The following is a 24,033-nucleotide window of genomic DNA, read 5'->3' as shown; positions in this document are numbered from 1 at the left end:
GGAGGAGTTGGGAGTGCTGGTGGATGAAAAGCTCTGGGGAGACCCTGCGTGGCAGGGAGCAAATCTGTGTTTTAACTGGCGGTGGCTGAAGCCCTTCCTGGAGGTTTTCCCTTTAGAAACGGGAGATTTTCAATCAGCAGGTCTGTACCTACAGCGCGAGGCCCTGATCACTCTCTGAGCTCAGGGGCTGATGCTGGGAGCAGGAGAGCAAGGCAGAGTTAAAAACTAAAGCTCCCCCCCAAAAAAGCCCCCAGCCCTTCCTCAGAAAAGCCAAAACCCAAACGAAACCAAAAACCCAAACCCAAAAGAACCCCAAAACCCAAACCCAAAAGAACCCCAAAACCCAAACAAACCAAAACCCAAACCCAAAAGAACCCAAAAACCCAAACCCAAAAGAACCCCAAAACCCAAACCCAGAAGAACCCAAAAACCCAAACCCAGAAGAACCCAAAAACCCAAACCCAAAAGAACCCAAAAACCCAAACCCAAAAGAACCCCAAACCCCCCGAGTCTCCCTCAAAGCCGAAAGAAAATCCCAAACCAAAAATCCCCTCAACCCCCACCCTCCTGCAGGGCCAAAGCCTCCATGGCCGCCCAGGCTTTGCTCTCCATTCCCCCAGAACCGTCCCACCCCGCGATCCAAGGGATTCTTGGCTGGAGGAGGTGAAATCTCTGCAAGGACTGAACACAATTCCGTGAATTTCAGGCTCCTTTTCCCTCCCTCCCTCCCTCCGTCCCGGGCAGCTGTTCCCAACCTGCTCCCCATAAAACCTGGGACTCACAGAGGGCCGAGAAGAGGCTGTAATGAAAATGCAGGATTTTATTTAAAAAATGACCAAGAAAATGCCCTTGCAGAACGCAGCAGCAGGAGCTCGTTCCCTCCCCTCCCATCCCGCTCCCGCAGCGGAGCCGAGCCCCGGGAAGCGCCGGGACAGGAGAGGGAAGCCTGGATTGCACGGGTGGAGCAGTTCCCAAATCCAACAGCATAGTTTGGTCTTTATTCTAACAAACGGTACAACCCAAAGTGACTACGAGTGAAGGGAAGAGAAGAAACCGGGGAGCAGACGACAGGAAAACGCAGGGAGAGGTGACTCGTTTTCCGTGCGAGTTACAAATTGTCAGGAAAAGAAAAGTGAAACTCTGCAGCATTACAGGAATTGGTTAATCCAGAGTAAATGATGCGGTTCTCCCGGCGGGAATTACAACTCAGGAGCAGAGACAGTAAAAGAACAGAAGGGGAATCGCTGGGAATATCGATGGAATCCGGTGGGATTCCAGCACAAACACATCCTGGGGAGGGAGGACAAACGGATTCAAGGCGGGAATGGGGAAGTGCAGCGGCGGGAGGGGGCGGACAGCAGCTCCGGGACAGGAAAACCAGGGGTGGGGTGTTCCCTTTGCCACGGGACACAGCAGGAGTTTGGAAGACCAGAGGAACAGTTTGGTTCACAAACAACCCACGGGCTCCTTCCGCAGCGAGGGCGGAATTGGGTTGAGCGAAATTCCTGGTTGCCTTTTAAGAGCCATTAAAAAAAAAACAAACCTCAGGAATAAAAATGATGTGGTGGGAGGGGAGCCCCAACCCCCCCAGGAGCAGCGGGATGGGATTCCCACCAGGCTCATCCAGCTCCTGCTCCTCCTGCCCTGGACACCAACTCCCAGGCCACAGGGATGAGCTGGAGCTGCTGCACGGACACAACCCATGGATCTGTGCTCACTCCCAGGGACCAAACCCTCCTGCACCGCCTGGCCTGGCCTTCAGGAACGCGGGAAAAGCCGAGGTGAGGCTCTGCTGGATCAATCCTGCTTGGAAAAGGAATTTCCCAGAGCCACGGGAGAGGGGAGAGAACACCCCGGGCACACATCCAGGCCCACCAACACCCCTTGTGTCCATGCAACACAACCCAGCGACAAAAACAGGGATGTAAACGTGGATGTCAGCGTGGGCGGCCCCTCGGGATCCCCAGGCTCAGCCCAGTGTCCCTGTGAGTGAGAATTCCCGCCCAGGTGTCCCCACGTGTGAGAACGGCTCACCCGGAACGCTCAGACAGGAGACGCAGTCCAGGAGGGGGGAGAAGGAGCGAGAGCAGCTCTGGGAGCCCACAGGGCTGCCCTGGGAGCCGGCGGATGAACAATCCAGGGAATTCCCATCCCCCAGCTCCACAGGGAGAACAGGAGCAGCCGGCATTTCCCGGGATAAACCAGAACAAGGACGGCTCCGAAGCTGTGCCCACGTTCCAAGGCAGAACAAGCCTTGGGAGCAACTTCCTGCAGAGCCTGGCAGTGTCCCAGGGGGGTCAAAATCCCCTGGATCTGCCGCAGGAACCACAGGAAACGCTTCCAGGGCCTGCCCTGGGCTTTGGGCTGACAGCCCACGGCCACCAGGACCCGGCAGGGGCTGGAGCCACAGGAGCCTCAATCCCACGGGAGGCCACCCCAAAAGCCTTCTTGATTTCCAGTTCCAAGCCCAGGATCCACCCTGGGACCCAGCGACGCTTCCACGGAGCCAGGGAGGAATTTGGGGAGAACCAAAACCACAAAGGAACACAAATCCACGGACCCTCGCTGCACCACTGAGGAAAGGGAGCTCTGGCATTCACCTGGGGCAGGAACCTCGCACCTGCACTGGAATTCCCAAGGGATGGGGTGCCCTGCACGGCGGCAGCTTCGGCCCCACAGCTGGCACAGGTCCTGCAGCTACACTGAACAGCCTGAGGGGACCCGGGGGGGGACAGGGACCCCGGGGAAGGGACAGGGCCCTGTGCTGCCCCACAGGCAGCGATCCAAGCTCCAGCTCAGCCCCATGGACACCCCCAGCGTGTCCCAGAGGATCCCGCCCGCCTCCCAGGAGCAGCACAGATGGTGTCCGTTGGTCCCAGAGGCGTGGAACACGGCAGGAATTCATCATCACTTGGGAGAACAAGTTCCATCGTTCCCAGAGGATGCTCCACACCTGCCCTGACACGGCCCTGCAGGAGCCCATTTCCCTTTGCTTGGTTTTCCCTAAAGTTTGGGTTTGGATTTGAGTCTGAATGGACAACAAAAGCTGCACTGCTCCCCTGTCCCAGAGCTCCCCTGTCCCAGTGTTTCCCTGTTCCCCAGGTTCACAGAGGTGCTGGGAAAGGCCCAACCCCACCCTCCCACTCCAGTGATCCCCTGGCGCTCCCTCCATGTCCTTCCCCAGAGCTGCCTCTTTGGGATGGATCAGAGACTCCCGGAGTCTGGAATCTCTCAGGTGTGCCTGACACCTTGCCCTGTGCTGAGCCCCTCCCTTGTCCCTCGTGCTCAGCACAGCTGTTCCCTCCACTGAGCATCAAGGATCCTCTTCATTATAAACTTTGTTCCTTAACTCTATGGAATTCCAGAAAAAAAAAAAAAAAAAAAGGTTTTTTTTTTTACCTACAGTGCACAAAGAATATAATTTGGAAAATATTTACATTTTTGTACAATGACACCACAGCACTTGAATCTAAATTTCTTCATACAGACAAATAGCACCATCAGCCTTCTGCACAAATCTCGCCTAACAAACCCCAAAGAAGGTGGATTACTGTTAGCTGAGGAGATTGGAACAACTGGGAAATAAGCTCGAGGAGCTGGAGTATTTAAACATCCATGGACAAGATGAGCTTTAAGGTCCCCCCACCCCAAACCAGTCTGGGATTGCGTGTGATGGAAACACAAAGAGGCGGGAAACGAATGTGGGAACACCCCAGCGAAAGCTGCCCCAAGAGCACCAGAATGACCCCAAATGCAGGGAAAGCTGCTCCTGCAGGGAAAGCTGCTCCTGCAGGAAGGGGGAATCAAAGCCTGAGCTTCTCCCAGTGCCTCTGTGCAGCGCCAGTGCTGTCCAGGCTGCCGGGGGCACACACACAAACTGACCCGCCGGTGCTCGGCCTTTCTGGGACACCTCTCCCAAGTGAGGCTCAAATCAAGGGTGAGCAAGTGACATTCCCGGCCAGGCAGGCCTGCAGTGCTCCCCAAAGGCCGGGGAGCAGAGAGCAGGGAGGGAAGCTGAAGGGATGGGCAGGTGCTCCGGAGGTGCCCCGCTCCCCGCAGAGCACAGCCGGCTCTGCCCTGGGGGGCAGGAGCAAATCCAAGTGTCAATGGTGCCCATTTGGTTCATCCATCTAGAGCCAAGGCATTCCTTCAGGAAACCTTCCGACATTCTGGGGCCGAGCCGTGAGCTCAGGGAACAGGGAAGGACAAGGGGGGGGCTCGCCCCCAGCCCCGGGCCCAGCTCGGTGCCAAGGTCCAGCAGCGCCTCGTGGATCACCACGAGCGTAAAAAAACATTTAAAAACCAGCAGCTCCTCCCAGCTTGGGGGTGAGGCAGCTCCCAGGCCAGGACCGGCTGTGCCCAAGGGAACGGCAGCAGCAGGCTGTGGGAAGAGGGAGCTGCAGGGGCCGGGTGTGCAGCGCCGGCACAGCCGCGCCGCCGCTCCTTCCCTTTGCTCACCGAGTCCATCCCTTCCTGTGCCCCACGGCTCTTTACTGCGGGGGGGGGGGCAGCCATTCCCTTTCCCTGGGATGCAGGTGTGGAGATTTCCCCAGGAGGAACCTTGCAGCCCCTCTCAGAGGTCGGGGAAGCGGCTGGGATCCTCCTTGTAGTCGTCGGGAATGGTGAAGATGGAGTCGTGGAACTCGTCGTAACGGAACTCCTGGAACGTCACAGTGGCCGTGATGGTGGGGAACACTGGGATGTCTGCAGGGCAAGGAAAAGGCGGGGATGGCACCTTTGGAGAGCCCGGAAAGTGTCCAAAGGCAGGCTGGACAGGGCTGGGATAGTGGAAAGTGTCCCTGTCCACAGGAATGGAGCACAAGGTGGAATTTGAGCTGGTCGCTCCCAAGCCAAACTGCTCTGGGATGCTGCGCACACATGGCACAGGCAGGACTGGCAGGCTCCCACAGCAGCTCCCTGCAATTCCACAAACCCTCTGACCCTTGGGAAAGGGGCTGCTGCTTCTGGGATCACCTATCCATGAGGAAAGGGGATACTGCTTCTGGGATCCTCTATCCATGAGGAAAGGGGCTGCTGCTTCTGGGATCCTCTATCCATGAGGAAAGGGGATACTGCTTCTGGGATCCTCTATCCATGAGGAAAGGGGATACTGCTTCTGGGATCCTCTATCCATGAGGAAAGGGGATACTGCTTCTGGGATCCTCTATCCATGAGGAAAGGGGATACTGCTTCTGGGATCCTCTATCCATGAGGAAAGGGGATACTGCTTCTGGGATCCTCTATCCATGAGGAAAGGGGATACTGCTTCTGGGATCCTCTATCCATGAGGAAAGGGGGTACTGCTTCTGGGATCCTCTATCCATAAGGAAAGGGGATACTGCTTCTGGGATCCTCTATCCATGAGGAAAGGGGCTGCTGCTTCTGGGATCCTCTATCCATGAGGAAAGGGGGTACTGCTTCTGGGATCCTCTATCCATGAGGAAAGGGGGTACTGCTTCTGGGATCCTCTATCCATGAGGAAAGGGGGTACTGCTTCTGGGATCCTCTATCCCATGAATCAGTCGATTTCAGACATCTCCATCTGTCAGGAGTGCAATGGTTTTGTATTTCTCACTTAAAATAAATCTATCACCAGTAATCTTTGAGGAAAAAGTAACAGGAATGTTACAGAAGACTCCACAGCTGAGATCCTGCCCTAATGCAGGAATAATCCAGCACGTGCCACCTGCCCTTGGAGCAAGGCCCCAGCACTTCTGTGCTCCTGAACTCTCCAGCAACACATCCCTAGGTGAGAGTTCTTCCCCAAAACTCCAAAAAGACCTTCTGAACAAGAACAAATGCACATGTTTAGATCTGGATTGGATATTTGGGAAAATTTCTCTCGGAAAGGGTTTTCCAGCCCTGGGGGGGTCTCAAAGCTGTGTGGATGTGGCACTTGGGGACATGGGGCAATGCTGGGGAATGGCTGGACTCAGCCTTAGAGGACTTTTCCCCCAAAATTCTGGATATATCAAGCCCCAGGAGTGGCCGCGTGCTCTTACCTAACTTGACAGGAAAGCCTGGTGGAAGCTTCATCTGAACAAATTCTCTAAGTTTGTTAAAGTGCTTGAAGGGTGCAATGACTTCTAAGACATTCAACAACCTGCAAAGGAGAGCAGAGCCCGTGACAGATCCTCCTGCCACACACCCTGTCCCTCTGGAACAGGAAAACATGACCCAAAGGGCCCAGGGGACAGAGGAGGTGACAATGACATCATCCGCCCTCCCTCCCTCCCTCTCCATCCCAGGGTTAAAGAGTCACCCACATCCTGCTCCCGGTGATCCAGAATTAAACAAACCAACACCAGGTAACAATTCCTTGTCCTCATTTCCCACAGGAGATGAGGGAAGAGCTACCAGCCCCCTTCTCCATGGACATGTGGAGCTGACCTGGCTTTGCATTGCTTTAGGGGACACGATTTTGTGCTAAAACTCATCATGGGGAAAAGCATTCCAGAATCCTGTGGGATCAGGCACCAGTTACTGATAACCTGCCCAACATCTGCTCTTATCACACCCAGGCAAGGGCTTGGCTCCTCCCCCAGATTCCCAGTTTAAGGGACTCCTTGCTCAACTCCTGAGGATCTGGAGGGCTCTGCAGTTCAGGAACAGGTTAGAACGTTCCCAACAGGAATAACAACTCGCAGGGGCAGGAGCCTGGACTCACGATTCGATTCCTAAGGGGAATTCCTGGCTCATTGCTATCGTGGCTTTGAAGGTTTTCTTGCTCTCCTTGCAGACCAGCTCCCTGCCCAGGTGAGGAGCTCTGTGAGGGAGAGGGAAAGGCAAAGTCAGTGTTTCCCAGGGAAGCCCTGGGTTTGGAGGAAGGAAAACAGACTTGGCTTGGAAAACATCAGGGAAGAATCCCTACTTTCAAAGGATTTTCTTTATTGTAAAGCTGTGCAAAATAAAGATTAAAAAACCCTCTTAATTTAGATTGCTCTGAGCTCTGCTAAACCAGGAGACAAGACAAAACCAGGAGAACTACTCCAATAAACGAATTCCTCATAAACATGGCGTTAATACACCCTAGAGGAAACGTTTATAACCCACTACCCAGAAATGCCCATGGCAGGGGTGGAACTGGATGGGCTCTAAGGTCCCTTCCAACCCAAAGCATTCCAGGATTCCCTGAGGCACTGTGTTCACACACAAGGATTCCCTGGAGCTGAGGGAGGGTGTCCACACACACACAAGGATTCCCTGGAGCTGAGGGAGTGTGTCCACACACACAAGGATTCCTGGAGCTGAGGGAGGGTGTCCACACACACAGAAGGATTCCTGGACTCAGGGAGTGTGTCCACACACACAAGGATTCCCTGGAGCTCAGGGAATGTGTCCACACACACAAGGATTCCTGGAGCTCAGGGAGTGTGTCCACACACACACAAGGATCCCTGGAGCTCAGGGAGTGTGTCCACACACACACAAGGATCCCTGGAGCTCAGGGAGTGTGTCCACACACACACAAGGATTCCTGGACTCAGGGAGTGTGTCCACACACACACAAGGATCCCTGGAGCTCAGGGAGTGTGTCCACACACACACAAGGATTTCCTGGACTCAGGGAGTGTGTCCACACACACAAGGATTCCTGGAGCTGAGGGAGTGTGTCCACACACACACAAGGATTCCTGGACTCAGGGAGTGTGTCCACACACACACAAGGATCCCTGGAGCTCAGGGAGTGTGTCCACACACACAAGGATTCCTGGAGCTGAGGGAGTGTGTCCACACACACACAAGGATTCCCTGGAGCTCAGGGAGTGTGTCCACACACACAAGGATTCCTGGAGCTGAGGGAGTGCGTCCACACACACACAAGGATTCCCTGGAGCTCAGGGAGTGTGTCCACACACACACAAGGATTCCTGGAGCTGAGGGAGTGCGTCCACACACACACAAGGATTCCCTGGAGCTCAGGGAGTGTGTCCACACACACACAAGGATTCCTGGAGCTGAGGGAGTGTGTCCACACACACACAAGGATTCCCTGGAGCTCAGGGAGTGTGTCCACACACACAAGGATCCCTGGAGCTGAGGGAGTGCGTCCACACACACAAGGATCACTTCCCAGCCCTCTGGAGAACAAACACCGAGACACCAAACCCAGCCTTCCTCCGTCCCCACACAGGAGCAGCCCCCACACCAAGTGGAGACCTCCAAACCCCCAGCAACCCCCCCAGGGACCCAGAGGAGTCCCAGGGCGGGCTGGCAGAGCCAGCAGCACTCACTTGCCACTCTCTGCAGAGATGTACTCCTCCCAGGAGATGGTGTTGGGGGACGGCGGCGTCAGCGACTGCCGGCGCACGGGCTGTGGGACAAACAGAGCTCAGCTCAGGGCTCCTGTCCCCTCCTCATCCTGACATTCCCACCTGGAGCTGCCCTGCTTGTCCCAGCTCCTGCTCTCAGCCCTCACTGAGGGGTTTGGCCTCTAAGGGCACTATCTATAGGACTGGGCTGTGCTGCTCCATCATAATGAGTTAATTCAGGGCTCCGAGTGCCAAGGCAGCAGCCCCAGCTCACACAGAAATAAATTAATCACTTTAAAAGCTCCGTGTGCGTTCCCAGCTGAAGCCTGGCTCGTTCTGAAGAGCTCTTGATTTCCTGGTGCTAATCACAGGCTTCCTCCCATTTTAATGAAGCTCGAAGGAACACGATTGCCTTTCTGGCTTCCCTTTCATCCCCAACAATCAAACACTGGGGCTGAAAGAATCCGAAGTGATTTGCCACAGCCAAACCCCTCATCTCTTCCAAGAGACAAATTAAGGCTGAATACCCGGCACAACCACAGAAATCCCTCCCTGTGTGCACTAATCAGGGTAATTCATTAATGCATCACCACGATGACACTTGTGGGTCATGTTTACGATTTTTAAATTACGCCGATCGAAGGAAAACAAAAACATTCTCTCTGCATTTTGCACCACGAGCGGTGTGCAAGATTCTTCTCCCACACCCTGGGAAGGGTTTATACCTCAAAATTCTGCTCCATGAGGTTGCCCCCTTTGCTCAGGCTCTCCATGATCGCTTTATTCCGAAGGATGTCCTCCTCACTGAGATGTTCCCTTCTTTTCCTGGATTCCAACACGAGCCCATTCACCAAGTAGAAATCTGCCAGGAAGTTTCCTACTCTTTCCTGCACCAAAGGAAGGGGGACATTAATGACTCACAGAGGAGGAAATCAAAACATTTTGATTACTGAGTATCAAATAATGGCGGTACGGGAACTTGGGGACTGAGCTGGCAGCGGGCAATCCCAAAAATCCAGCAGGAACAGGTACTCCTTATGAAGGGGAGCTTTAAGACAGAGGTTGTTGAAGAATTTGAGTGAAATCCCTTTCCAGAGCACTGCCTTTCTCCAGCAGGAGTGCACAGAATCCCTCCTGCACTCCCTAGGATCAACCTGCAGAGATCAGAGCCTCCTGGAATAAAATCATCCCCAGTACAATCCGTCCTCCCCCTGCCCAACACCTACAGAATCTCTCTTCCTCGTTTTTCCTGCTGAAGGCAGTCCAGCAGAGAGATTCCACATGGAATGAACTTGTGGTAGTTGGGGATACAGGGAGAGGGATTTTTCCTTTGTCCTGAACACCTTTTCCTGGGTTGGTTTGTGTTGGCAGGGACCTCAAAGCCCACCCCATCCCAACTCCCTGCCACGGGCAAGGACATTCAACTATCCCAGGCTGCTCCAAAGCCCTGCCCAGCCAGGCCGTGGGCACTTCCAGGGAATGGGGCAACCACAGTTTCTCCAGGAAATCTGCTCCAATGCTTCCTCCAGTGTCTTTTCCTCCTCCCTCCAGCCCAGCATCTTCTCTCCCACTCACAGTTTTGTCCTCCCTGAAGAGCCACCCTGTCTGGGCCCGCGTGAACGTGATGGATTTGGTGGACAAGGTGGCAGAGTAAATATCGCTGCTCATCAAAATGTCAACCTCCTCTTCTGTCTCCATCTCGGATTCCTGGAAGAAAAAAAAAAAAATCCCAAAATACTCAGCAGAACTCACAACCAACCCTGGCTTCTCCTAAAGATACACCAATAAATACAAAGCCCTAGGCCTTGTCCTCTGGATCTTTTCCCAGAAGCAGCATTTCCTGAATTTTCAAGCGGTCTTTAGAAAACCTCTGGCCAAATGGTTTCCAAATAGTTTAATCTTGAATATTAATGTGAATAAAGCATCCCCGTGGGATTTATGCAGCAGCTCAGCAGCCACGCCCTTTCCACAGGGCAAGAATCCATCTGCTTAAGTGATTGGGGGATAAAGCTGTAATTAAAGACTTGACTAATTACAGGGGGTCCAGTGAGTCAGACCCTCACGGTGTCATCAGCTGAACTGGCCGCGGGGTGACTACAAGGGTGTAAAGCAGAGGGAACAGGTCTGAAAACCCACCTGAGGACACCTAAGTCAAGCCCAGGGGAAAGCTTAAAAAGCAGCACATCGTAATTTAAACCACATTTTTCCAACCTATTCCCATCCCAGCTTTTCCTCAAGCAGAAATCTGGATTCAAAGCTGCTTTTCCTCACAAAATTCCATGTCAACTCCACAGCTCAGGTTGGAACGACCGAGGAAAAAAAAAATCCTTTGGGTGTCGCTTCTGAGGCAAATTTTCTTTGATACATTCCCAAAAAAAGAAAAAGGCTGGGATGTGTCCCACCCCCTCCCTAGGGTTTTACCTCGTGGTGAATTCGCTGGTAAACTTTTTGCTCGTTGTCTAAAACTACAAAAGATTCGGAGGGTGCGGCGTCACCGTTAAAAATGAAGCTTAAATCCCCTCGTTGGCACTTCATGTCAGTAAAGTCTATCAGAGTTGTGTCCAGCCTGTGAAAACAACCCCAAATCTCACAAAAATGACCCAGGAACGCAGGAGGAAATTCAGCTCTCAAGCAGGAAAGTGGTTTGGTTTTTTTTTTAATGGCAAACAAACACATAAAGGGCTGAGTTTTCAGAGGATTTTGTAAGTGAAGCCTGGATGCAGAAATCAGCAAAAAATTGCTGTAAAGGGACAGTTTTCTTCAGAAAACTGTATTTAACACTGCCATCATGAGGAGGGGAGAGAATTTATTCAGTGCTACACACTGAGAAACAACTTCTCAGCAGGGCCCCGACTTGAGTAACAACACTGGACATGACCCAAAAGCTGAAGAGGACTCAGAAATAAACTCATTTTTTCTAAATTTGACTTATTTTTCTTGCTATTTCTATGCCTCTCCCTCACCAACAGCAAGGAAATGCACCTGCACACCTGAATAAGCGGAAGAAGATGGAGCTAAGGCCATGGAAATCTGCAGCAATTCATACCCAGTACTGCCAGAGCATTTCTTTCTCTTAAAAAGGTGGTTAAAGGACCTGAACTGGGTGACTTCAACTCTTAAGTAGTGAGGGATTAAAACCCCTCATAGATTTGCCTCTGATTCCAAGGAAAAACCTGTATTTATTTATTTCCCCTCAGTTCAGGCAGAGCATTCAGAAATGAGAAGGAAAGCAACAGTCCCAGACTCAAATCTCCCCTCAAAATTCACTTTCCACACCCAAGCTGCCTCTTTAATAGAACAAGAATTTCTACAGATTGAATCCCCAGGATCATATTCTTGCCTCTTAGTTTTAAATTTGGGCCCCTGAAGAAAATGCCAGAAAATACATTTGATTCCAAACTAAATCAGTTGAAGAGCTGAGCTTGGAGAGACTCCTGAAACCCCCTGCTGAATTTGGGAACTTGTCCCATTAAACACCTTAAAGAGAGAAATTTTATCACTTTTGGGGTTGTTTTTTTTTAAAACTCCAGACTGGAGCAGCAACATTTCTCCACAAAAATACTGGAATTTATCTGCAGTTGTGTTATAAATATCCAATCCCTGTTTGTCACTGGCATGTCTGGTAGATAAAGCCTTATCCAGCTGAACTGCTCTTGCTCTGTATTTAAGTTAAATTCAGCTCAAAAGGGATAATCAGAGCCTGAAATTCCAAGCCACAGTGCTGTGTCATGTGCCCAGGCTCCCCAGGGATTTTGTCAGGCCCACTGGGATCCAGCTTTTCCCTGGCAAAAAATAAAAAAAAAAAAAAAGCAAAAGCACTCACCTGATATTTATACCTTGTTTGTGTATTTTACATGCATCAGAAGGCAGAATTCGGGAAAGTAAAGGCACTAAAGGAGGGAGAGAACAGGCAGTCAGGGCACTGAGATCCCTCTGCAAAGTATTCCCATTAAAACCATTCCATCAGTTTGATTCTGGATGTGTTTTAATGCAGAAAAAAAAAAAAGCATTTTCCATCATCACCATCTCAATCAAACACAGCCAACGGCAGGGGGATTTCTATTTGATAAAATTGATTTTTTTTTTTTGTAATTGTAACTGCACGCAATATCAGACAGAATTTGTATTTCCACCACAGGTAAACCAGTTATAAATCCCAATAACCGTGGCTGTTCACAGTTTGAATTCTGGGATTTAACAGTTTAAACAATGCACCAAGGGAAAGCCTGGCTCCAATTAAAGCACAACAGCCACAAGCATAAGAATGGTCCGAAGTATTAACGACTAAATTAATAAAACACATAAAATCATGGAATCCCACACTGGTTTGGGTTGGGAGGGACCTTGAGGATCATCCCATCCCACTCCCTGCCATGGCTGAGGTTCTTCAAGCCAAGAGCTACAGCCTCCCCTTACTGAGTCACTGGCTAAGAGAGGAGAATTCAGCTCCAAGAGTAAACAAGCGAAAACAAATCTGGAAAAAGCTGTGTGTCCTTTCCTCAGGACTCAGATCTCCAGCACAAAGCAGAGGAGAAGAAGCGTGCTGCAGGCTGATTGCGTTATCTCCCCGGGGAAGGGACATGGAAGCACTCACCCCAACTTTGAAAATCCCAGTGAAGCTCTAGATAGAAGTCACCTAGCTGAGAAGAAAAGAAGAATGTGTTAACAAGCTCTTCAGGGTAAACAACTGCAAAATTTGCTGAAAGACAGGCAGAAGTTGTGTTTGGCAAACAAAGAAAACTTCCAGTAATGTTGTACTTGAATTTGTACTGAGCTTAAACATCACCGAAGCCCTGGCTGCAGCAGAACCAATGATGATAAAATGATGTAACTCATCTGAACTCATATTTATTATCATTTTTTTAATACTAATTCAACTATCAACCCTTGGATTGCAAAAGATTTATTGTAAACACGTGTTCAAAACACACTTACGGAGCTCTCTGCTTGCTTTGATTGATCCCATCCAATCCCACGGAATTAGAATTAATTATACAATAATTAATGAGTCAAGTTTCAGGCAGGAGGATTTGCAAACACCAATTTCCACTTGTGGAAATGTGCTGAAGTCATCAGCTCTGACTCCTGTGCCCCCAGAGCACGTGCGTGAGCCAGAGCCAACAGCTCAGCTCACACAGGGACAATTTAATTCAATATTTTGATAAATAACTGGGTTTCTACAAATTGCTGTCCCCAAACGGAGCAGTATTTCACTGTGCCCAAGGGGAATTGGCCGCTGGATGCTGGTGGAGAATGAAACCAAAAATCTCCTCCATCACTGGGCCAGGAGTCATCTGGGGACTGAACAGACCAGGAAATTATTCATTGCCAGAAGATTTAAGAAAGCTTTAAAAAATCTTATGAAATAAAGATTCTTTAACTCTGAGATTGCAAAGACGGATGTCTTAAACAAACCTTTCCTTTGAATTTCTAGAAGTTGAAAGGAAGTATTATCTTAAAATAAACAGAACTCTGCGACCCCTTTAAAACAGTGCCAAGATTGCTTTTAAGAGCAAAAGATGGGTAAAAAACAAAAAAAAAAACACATGGAAAAAACTTCCTGGCAGTTATCCAGAGTGTCCATACTCAGAGCACAAGTCATTCTTTCCACCCCATCTGGTTTTGTCAGTAGAACTCACCTCTTTCAGGGCTTTTAATAACCGAGGTCGCTTCTCTTCAACACTTTCCCTGGATTGCTGCTTGAGCTTCCTCAGGAGTGCTGAAACTAGACAGGAATTAATCCATCAGCTCTGTTTGTTTGGTAATTAGAGCTCTGTGTTCTATTTGAGGTCTTGTACCCAACGATGCAATGGAACATTTCATCAGACCTGGGACATTAATCCCAGTTTCAGGAACTGCACATTAACCTGCTCGGTTATTGGGAATAACCCCAATTATTGAAAAGCCTCAGTAACTGTTTGTAAAATTAACTATATAATCATGTCAAGAGGGTTTTTACACAGGTATTAGTAAATATGTGGATACAAATATACTGAATATGGGTAACATCTACTCCACTGAGAAAATCAATAGTGAGGAGCTGACATGAGAACGCTGTTGGTGGATTATAAACTAGTGCATTAATATATTAATAAAACATTTATATCTGTAATATACAGTGAGTTTCCTGCTGCAGGAATGCACCACCACACGTGGTAATGCCAAACACTATTAACATCCACCAGTAAGTAGCAGCAGAATCATTTCCTTCTGCTACTCCGTGTCTGAGGTGAATAAATAACATTTGAATAATACGTGATATATAAATTATATTTATTTATCTTTACACTGGCCTATTGAGAAGCAGCCTAAAAGCCACATCCCACTGGCAACTGCCAGATGAACAAAGCTGTGAGCAGAGGGAGCAGCTCCAAGGGGATGATCCCACCCAGCTCAGATCCATTTGGATGCTGTCACTCCCATCCCAAAGCCAGAAAAGGCTCGTGCAGAGCTTTCCCAAAGCCCTCAGCCTGAGCAGAGTTAACAGTCTGCTTATGTAACCCAGTGCAATTCCTCATCAAGGAAACGATGGATGTGCCTGATGGTGTTCAGATATAAAACCTTCAGCTGATGAAGAGAAACCCTTCAGAGAGAGATGAAAGGGCTGTGGGAAAATAACCCAGCTGGAGAGCGCTGCTTTCCTGCTCTGAATGAGCCCCAGTTTGGGATTAATTGGCAAATTGGGATGAATGAAGAGGTGCTTACTCATCTGTCTGTCTCCATAGCTGATGGCTTCGGCCAGAGGGCTCCATCCCTGAGCGTTTTTCACCTTTACTGGAGCATTGTGGGCTAAAAGCAGGTGGGCACATTCTGGGACAAAACATCCACAGTTAGTTAACAGTGATTGATTTACAGCAAAGGATGCAGCAGGAGCAGTCAGAGTAAAACCCTACCAAAGCAATTCACATCAGAGGTGTCACAGGGATTATCAAAACACGTATCTGGCTCCTGACTCACTCTTAACAAACAAAGCCGTTTCTGCAAGTACCTCCAGCACTTCCCTGTTCAATATTACCACCAAAAATAATTGGTGATCAGCCACCAGTTATGTAACACTGAAGATTGTCCCTCCTGCTACGTGGATTCTGCTTTCTGTAATTCTGCATGTCAGGGACACACCCCAGTGTGGAAGGAGGATATTTATATTTAATTGATATGACATCAGCTCTCTCTGCTGCACACAGAGAGAACCTCAGGGACTTCATCCCTCCCCAAGGGGTGAATGGAACATGGGGACACAGATTTGGGCAATTCCCATCAGGGCGATGGGAGGCAGAGGAGGGTGAGGCACCAACACATCCCTGTGTGCCAGAACATCCTGGGGAATGTGGGATTTAAAGAGGGCAAAACAGGCACCTCTGCACCAGGAAAACCTCAGGGCAGGTGTGGGACCAACAGCTGCATTCCCCATCCACAGGTGGACACGAAGAAATGAAAGGGATGGGGAAGGTTTCAGTGTTCCCATGGGCTCCTTGGAAATGGATCTTCAGTTTCCAGCCCCAGGGAAGCCTCAGCACGTGGCACTAAAGCCACCCTGAGCCCTCTCAGGAGGTGATGGAGCAGGGCCTAGCTGTCTCATCACCAACACAGCAACTTCCTGGGTTGTTTTCCTGCCACAGGAAACTGCACTGGTCATTCCAGATGCAGCAACTGTGAGTCAGGGGCAGGCTGGGGAGGAGGAGACACTTTCCTGCTGAATAAACTGTCTCCTGTGGGGATAAACAAAGCCCTGCCTAACCCAGCCAAGGCACTGAGGGGTTTTCATGGTTCCCTAAACGGTGCCCAGGACAAGGACATCACTCTGCAGGGAGCAGGAAAATCAGTTTGGGATCACCAGATTCCATTTCCAGCTCAATAAACAGGCTGGGAGAGTTCACCTGGAGAAAAGAAGGATCCAGGGAGAGCTCAGAGCCCTGGGCAGGGCCTAAAGGGGCTCCAGGAGAGCTGGAGAGGGACAAGGAGAGACAGCAAAGGGGGAATGGTTTCCCACTGCCAGGTGGGATATTGGGAATAAAGCTCAGATTCCTTCTCCCACTCTTCTCCAAATCCACGTGGCATCTTCTTCCCAGAAAACCTCACCAGCTTGAAACACGAGGTCACATCCAGAAAAATGGAAAAAATAAAAAACCCCTTTTTTCCTCTTGCTCCCAAATCTTCAGCATCACTGAAGAGGTAACAAAACAAATGGTTCTACCCACCTTTATGTCCCAACATCACAGCAAGATGTAAAGGAGTGTTTCCTAAAAAGAAACCATAGAAATAAAGAAAATTAGATTGAAGTTACCAGGATGCATTGCAATCCCTTCCTCAGGAAACTCCAGCTCCTGCTCCAACCCAGGAACACACCGACACTCACCAGAGGAGTCACATTTTTCTAAGCAACCACGAGAATTATAATTGTCAAAATAAATACGCTGAGACACATGTCATGGGCCAGGAGAGGGGGTTTTATCATTATATCTTGAGACTCACTCCAGGCAAAGAGCTCCAGAGGTGCCTTTGAGAAAAGCACAACCCAAACCCTTCTGCTCCCCACGGGCTGAAGGGTCTGATCCCTTCCCAGCCTGACAGATCTGGGTTAAAAGCTACTCACAGATATGATCCTGATTAAAAATTTAACAGCCTGTTTTATTAATTTTTCAAAGCCTCGAGTACTCGTTTTTTACAACTACAGCACCGGGCATGTTGAGAAGGAGCAGCACCTTCACTACAAAGCCGCCTTTCTGTTGTTTCCACAGGAAGCTTTGGAGATGATCTGCAGCCTCTCAAAGCTGTCCCCATTCTCCTGTGACACAGGTGGCATTTGTGTCGTTAAAGATTCACCGGGAGGCACCCAGAGCTGTTTTTCCTGCATTAATGCTGCCACCAGGCTCACGACACTCTTTATTTAGGGAGCCTAAGCATGCAAAGTTCTTCCATTTAACTGCATTTTGCACATTAAACACTTTCTTAACAGCAGCCGACGCTGGAAAACAAATTTCTTGTGCGATTCTAACACACACACACTCTCGGCTGAGAGTTATTTTCCAGCTCCCATTTTGGCAGCAGGAAGAACCTGCTCTGTGCAGAGGATGTGCTGCACATCTGGGAGAGGCTGCCACAGGAATTCCAGCAGGGAATTCTGGATGGTGATGGGAATTGTGGCCTGCTTGTCCAAGAGGGGCTGACAGGGCTGCTCAATGTGTCCTGAATTTCATCCTTGCAGGACACTGGCAGCCACAGCCCAGCTCATTAGACACTAACCCAGCTCAACTCCTGCTTCTATTAATAGCTGCTCCAACATCTGGGAGCCAGAGCAGCTCTGGGAATCCTGGATGCTGCCAGGCTCTGGCAGGGGGATGGAAATAACCTTCCTGAGGAACACGGCCGCGTGCTCAGGAAATGCAAATCGTGTCACCCGAGGGGAAACATTTCCATAAAATCCCGGAATCGCAGGATGGGTGAGGGTGGAAAAGCCCCCCAGGTGCCCATTTCCCACCAGCACTGAGTGCCACAACCCTTGGACACCTCCAGGGATGGGGACTCCAAAATTCCCTGGGCAGTTCCAGTGCCTGAGTACCCTTTCCATGGGGAAATTCCTGCTGGTGTCCAACTTGGGGCCATTTCCTCTCGTCCTATCCCAGTTCCCTGACTCCTCCCGGCTGTCCCCTCCTGGCAGGGAGTTGTGCAGAGCCACCAGGTCCCCCCTGAACCTCCTTTTCTCCAGGCTCAGCCCCTTGCCCAGCTCCCTCAGCCTCTCCTGGGGCTCCAGACCCTTTCCCAGCTCCATTCCCTGCCCTGGACACTCTCCAGCCCCTCAATGTCTTTATCGGAGTGAGAACCTCAGGACTGACCCCAGGATTTGAGGTGAAGCCCAGCACAGCTACACAGCCCCTCTACCCAGGAAATCAGAGCTCCAGGAATCAGGAATCCTGCCCATGCACATCCAGGTGTGCTGGCACAAAAGCACACCTGAAACACAGCACCTGTGCCCACACACGTGTGGCCTTTCACCTCCGCTGAGGGAGCCAGGGCTGGTTTCCAGCTGTTTTCCAGCCAGAGGATTTGTCTGCTTCAGGATTTAAGCTCTTAAACGCACGTTCTAATAAAACTATACAAGTCATCTCCTAGGTGTAGCTACAGGCTTCTCCCAGGAAACTCATTGTTGGGGAATTATGGCACTGGCCTTCCTCTGGGCAGCGATTTGGAGGTTAATTTAGGAAGCTGGGTAGGCACTCAATTAACACTCAATTGCTTTGAGCCGAACAGCAGGAGTCTCCCATTCCACAGGATTTGGCTTCCCTGCACTGAAGCGACAGTAGAACAGGAGTGGATTATTAACAACGAGTTCTCCTTCCCCTCTGCCCAATCTTTGTCACATCCCAGGGTTCTTCTGGCTTATTCCTGAGCCAACCATCAGCTGGAGTGTCCCCCAAATAATTCCCAGTTCTAGCCTGTAAACAAGCGACAGATGGGATCAGGCAGGAAGAAAACAATAACAGGGAAATGTTACTCAGCCCTTTGGAATGTCAAGCCACCGAGAAGTTTGTTGTGGGGTTGGTTTTTTTTTTGAACAGTTCAAGTAAAAAAAAACTCAAGAGGAAGATGATGAGTCAGAGATCCCCAAAGTGTCCCAACTCTAAAGAGAGCTGGGAAAGCAGGGAGGTATGAATTGGAGATTTATAGATGGATTAAAAAATCAGAATTAAAGGATCAGGAGATGCCTTCAAGGAAAGATTTGGAGCTGCTGCTGAGTTGCTTGAAGGGGAACTGGAGGAGGAACAGGGAGAAGCAGCAGCAGGAACAGTGAGTGGGAAAAACCCTCCCCGAGCGTGCTGCTTTCATTCCAGCAGGATTTGCTGGGATGCAGGTGGCAGGATAAACAGATCTGGAGCTGGATTTGGAGCTGTGCCCCTAGCAAAGAGCTGTGCCAGCTGTAGGGAACACTCCTGCCCATCCTGCCTGGGAGCTGAGCCCTGTGTTACTGTGCATCCCTCAGAGCCCAACACCACCACACACACAGCTGGAATTCCCAATTCCATCACTCCTGCCCCCGTGCCAGTCCCGGGGATCCTTCACCTCCGTGTTCCTTTGGAATACACAGAGCACAACCGAGCACAGCCTTTCTCCTTATCACAAACACAACACCAGCATCCCCCTTATCACAACTCCTCAGACACCACACACCAGGGCCTTGGAATTCTCCAGCAGAAATGGATGCAGTTACTCTTGAAAGGTGTACTAAAAACAGAGATTAAACCTGACCATGAAGGTCAAGCTGATCCCCCCAGGCTGATTTATTTGTTAACGCTATAAAATACTCGCCAAATTAAAATGTTCTGAAATGTCCTGGCAAGACATTCAATATTTACAAATTTCAGAGCAGCAGCTGAGAACAACTCTCTGGAAATCCGGAGCCACGGCATTTAAATACAAAGGGGGAAAAGGATTGGTTTTTGTAGCCTGGGGAAAGATCAAGAACTGCTCAGCCAACAGCCAAAGGAACCGTTCAGCATGCCCCAAAGCAAACAGGTGACAGCTCAGACAGCATAAAAAAGAGCAAATCTATGAAATGCAGTGGGGTCTGGGACACAGAGCAACGCCTGATCAGACAGCTCAGCCAGCGCGGCGCTGATACTGGAGCTCACAATGCTCATTCCTACCACAAAAATCCTGGAATTACAGAATAGTTTGGGTTGCAATGGACCTTAAAGCCCATCCAGTGCCACCCCTGCCATGGACAAGGACACCTTCCACTGTCCTGGGCTGCTCCAAGCCCCAAGGTCCAACCTGGCCTGGGACACTTCCAGGGATCCAGGGAAAGCCACCCTGTGCCAGGGCCTCCTCATCCTCTCAGGGAACAATTCCTTCCCGTCCACCCCCGTCTCCTGTCAGTGCAAACCATTCCCTGTGTCCCGTCCCTCCATCCCTTGCCCACCGTCCTTCCTAACGGGGATTCGCACACACTTATGAAACTCCCAGCCGGGAATTCCCTCTTTCCCGGTCCAGCGCCCGCACCTCCGGCCCCGAGCCCCGGCTGCCGCCGCTCACCGTGACTGTCCTTCTGGGCGATGCCCTGCGTGCGGATGAGCGCCGAGAGCCGCCGCACGTCCCCCTTGAACACGCACTCGTGCACGGGGAAGGGGCCGCGCTCGGGCCCGGCGGGGGCGGCCCGGGCGGGCGGGCGGTGCCGGTGAGCGCCGGGCCCGCGGTGTCCCCCGGCCCGCCCGCCCTTCCCGCCCGTGAAGGCGCCGCCGGGCGCCGCGGCCGCCTCGTCCTCGCCGGCCGCCAGCAGGTCCCCGTCCTCCTTGCTGGGCTTGTGGTCCCTGCGCAGCGAGCGGAGCTTCTCGCCGGTCATGGCCGGCGGGAGCGCCCGGAGCGCTCGGAGCCCGCGGGGCCGGTCACCGCCCGGAGCGCCCGGAGCGGCCGCAGCTCCGCCCGCGCCTCACGGGCCTCGGCTCCGCGCCGCCATCTTCGGCCGCCGCTCTCGCGAGACTGCGCCGCGAGAGCGCGCGGGAGGAGCCGCGGGGTGAGCGGGAGGGGCGGGGCGGGATCCGCCCCAGTGGGCACGGCCTGAGGGGCGGGAGCGGGAACGGGAACGGGAACGGGAACGGGGATCCATCCCGACAAACGGCCTGAGGGGCGGGAGCGGGAACGGGGATCCATCCCGACAAACGGCCTGAGGGGCGGGAGCGGGAGCGGGAACGGGAACGGGGATCCATCCCGACAAACGGCCTGAGGGGCGGGAGCGGGAACGGGAACGGGAACGGGAACGGGAACGGGAACGGGGATCCATCCCGGCAAACGGCCTGAGGGGCGGGAACGGGAACGGGGATCCATCCCGACAAACGGCCTGAGGGGCGGGAGCGGGAGCGGGAACGGGAACGGGAACGGGGATCCATCCCGACAAACGGCCTGAGGGGCGGGAGCGGGAACGGGAACGGGAACGGGGATCCATCCCGACAAACGGCCTGAGGGGCGGGAGCGGGAGCGGGAACGGGGATCCATCCCGACAAACGGCCTGAGGGGCGGGAGCGGGAGCGGGAACGGGGATCCATCCCGACAAACGGCCTGAGGGGCGGGAGCGGGAGCGGGAACGGGGATCCATCCCGACAAACGGCCTGAGGGGCGGGAGCGGGAACGGGGATCCATCCCGACAAACGGCCTGAGGGGCGGGAGCGGGAACGGGGATCGATCCCGACAAACGGCCTGAGGGGCGGGAGCGGGAGCGGGAACGGGAACGGGGATCCATCCCGGCAAACGGCCTGAGGGGCGGGAGCGGGAGCGGGAACGGGAACGGGAACGGGGATCCATCCCGGCAAACGGCCTGAGGGGCGGGAGCGGGAGCGGGAACGGGGATCCATCCCGACAAACGGCCTGAGGGGCGGGAGCGGGAACGGGGATCGATCCCAACAAACACAACCTGAGGGACGAGATCGGGCATCGACCCCAAAGGCCACATTCTGAGGAACAGGATCGGGAATCAGGGACTGATCCCAACGGGCACATCTGAAGGACGGGCGGGATCAGGGATCGATCCCAACGGCCACAACCCGACAGACCGGGACAGGGAGACTCCACAGCTCTGAGCAGCTGTGCCGGTGCTCTCCCACCCTCCCCGGAAAGCTCTTTGGGAAATGATGGAACCTGGACAGGTCTTCCTCAAAAGCCCGTTCAAAGGGAAAGGCAGGACGGTCCCGCTGTCGCGGTGAGAGCCCTCGTGGGTGCACTGTCAGCTCCGAGAGGACCCGTTTGGGTCCGAGCTCCCCAGTTTCCCGCTGCACCTCCCTCTCCTCGGCCAGTTCTGCGAGTTTCTGCTTCCAGCGTGGGATGAGTAATTGTTAAAATGATGATGTCCCAAATTCCTGGTGAACTGGGTTTTTTACTACTTCTCCACACAGCTTTTTACAGTTGTAATACAGGTTTCGAAGCAATTCCAGGGAAAAAAGAAACAACTTCTTTTTTTTTTTTCTCTTTACTCCAGTGGTGTTTCTAATGAGAATTTTCTGTCTCTCCTTGTTTTTTAAGGAAAGTGGAACGCGTTTCCAGGCAGAGTGTGAGAGGCTGGCGCTGTCAGCAGTTCTGATGCCTCCTGTTCTCCCGTGCTGGAAACACACACGGAGCACAGCTGGTCGTGTAGGAGTGGAGGGATTGGCTCAGGTTGTGGCTGATGTTGGAAGCTTCACGCTGCATTTTTAATTACTGAAGGCATGAAGTCACTGTTTACCAGCTCATTATGGCCTCCCTTATTCACCCCAGAAAAGGAACCAAGGCATTACTCATGGGAAGGGCTCTGAGAAAACTGGTGTTTGTAGGAATCCCAACTGAGGGATAACTTTACACTTACAGATTCTTGAGAATGGGGTTGTTTTGTTGTTTTTTTTTTTTTTTTTTTGTCTGTCCATCAACAGAACTTTCCTGCAGCAAACAGATTTGTCAACATGGGATGAAATTCCTCCCTCCAAAATCCCAGGTTCCTGCTTGTGTGCTGAGGCTGAGGCATGGCCCTGCACACATCCGGAGGTCTGCTCTTCTTAGATCCAGCTTTGCTCAGATTTTATCCATAGTCTTGTTGTAAAGAAAATGTTTCCTTACAAAATCTAACAGAAAAATCACTCCTCGGTGACCTTCAGCACATATGTGCCCTTTGTCCTCAGGTGTCAAAGGGCTGTTCCATGGACGTCAATCCATGGGGGATAACCTTGACAGCAAGACTCAGTGAATTAATTTTTAATCACACAATCCCAGGATGGGTCAGGCTGGAAGGGACCACAGTGGCTCCTTTGGGGCCACCTCCCTTCTCCAGCAAGGACAACCCAGAGCACAGGATTGTGTCCCAGTGGTTCTGGAATTTCCCCAGAGAGGAGACTCCACGGCCTCTCTGCACAATCTGCTGAGGGCTGGGCACTGCCCAGGGCACAAGTTGTGCCTCCTGTGCAGGGGAAATTCCTGGGATCAATCCCTGCCCATTCCTCTGGTGCCACTGCTGGGCCTGGAGCAGTGTCTGGGCCTGCTCTGACCCTCCCTGCACACAGGGACACCTGGGGACACCGGGACACCTGGGGATGCACAGGGTCACCCAGGGACACCCAGCATCAGACAGGGACACACAGGGACACCTGGGGACACCGGGACACCTGGGGACGCACAGGGTCACCCAGGGACACCCAGCATCAGACAGGGACAGACAGGGACACCTAGGGACACCTGGGGACACACAGGGACACCTGGGGACACCGGGACACCTGGGGACGCACAGGGTCACCCAGGGACACCCAGCATCAGACAGGGACAGACAGGGACACCTGGGGACACCCAGGGACACCCAGGGCTGAGGGCCCCTCTCACTGGGGCTCCTCTCCAGGCTAAGCGGCCCCAGCTCCCTCAACCTTTCCTGGGCACGGAGATGCTCCAGGCCGTTCCTGAGCTCCAGGAGCTCCTGTCCCTGCTGCGCTGAGGATCCAGGGCTGGACACAGCACCCAGAGGTGCCTCCGGGGCTGGGCACAGGGCAGGATCAGCCCCTGTGAGGTGCCTGCGGTTATTCCCCGGCGCTGAGGAATGCAAGCGGCGCTGCCGGGCAGTCAGCACACCGCTCCCCTATGGATCCGCCGGGTTATTCCCGGTTATTCCCCGGGAAAGGCGCCGCTGCCCCTGGAGCGGCCCCGCCGAGCGCGGCGCGCGGGCGCCCCCCAGCGGGCGGGCTCCGCCCCTGCAGGGCGGGCCCCGCCCCACCGGCAGCCAATGGGCGGGCGGAACGGCCCCGCCCCGCCGGCGCCGCAGCCAATGAGGAGGCTCGAAAGC

The 24,033-nt window shown here is 52.5% G+C and overlaps 1 protein-coding gene and 1 long non-coding RNA gene across 2 annotated transcripts; one reads left to right on the top strand and one right to left on the bottom strand.

Moving 5' to 3' along the window:
- Positions 1–802: 802 nt before the first annotated feature.
- Positions 803–20,702, bottom strand: ANKRD13C (ankyrin repeat domain 13C). The gene is made up of 13 exons (XM_066193021.1): positions 20,283–20,702; positions 16,451–16,492; positions 14,958–15,062; positions 13,892–13,977; positions 12,847–12,892; positions 12,076–12,142; positions 10,674–10,818; positions 9,828–9,959; positions 8,978–9,139; positions 8,235–8,314; positions 6,668–6,766; positions 6,003–6,103; positions 803–4,704 (listed from the first exon to the last, which is right to left on the bottom strand). The coding sequence occupies exons 1-13, from the start codon at positions 20,587–20,589 to the stop codon at positions 4,574–4,576; spliced, it is 1,503 nt and encodes a 500-aa protein (XP_066049118.1). The 5' UTR covers positions 20,590–20,702; the 3' UTR covers positions 803–4,573.
- Positions 20,703–21,590: 888 nt separating this feature from the next.
- On the top strand, positions 21,591–22,591 carry LOC136294325 (uncharacterized). Its single transcript, XR_010722365.1, has 2 exons — positions 21,591–21,939; positions 22,260–22,591. It is a non-coding gene; the product is annotated as an uncharacterized lncRNA (long non-coding RNA).
- The last annotated feature ends 1,442 nt before the right edge of the window (positions 22,592–24,033 follow it).

This window comes from Chamaea fasciata, unplaced genomic scaffold (assembly GCF_029207755.1).
Source record: "Chamaea fasciata isolate MVZ Bird 193981 ecotype frontalis unplaced genomic scaffold, bChaFas1.0.hap1 SCAF_10, whole genome shotgun sequence".
Classification (NCBI taxonomy): domain Eukaryota; kingdom Metazoa; phylum Chordata; class Aves; order Passeriformes; family Sylviidae; genus Chamaea; species Chamaea fasciata.
The sequence above is the reverse complement of the archived record's forward strand: the minus strand, read 5'-3'. Positions and strand labels throughout refer to the sequence as shown.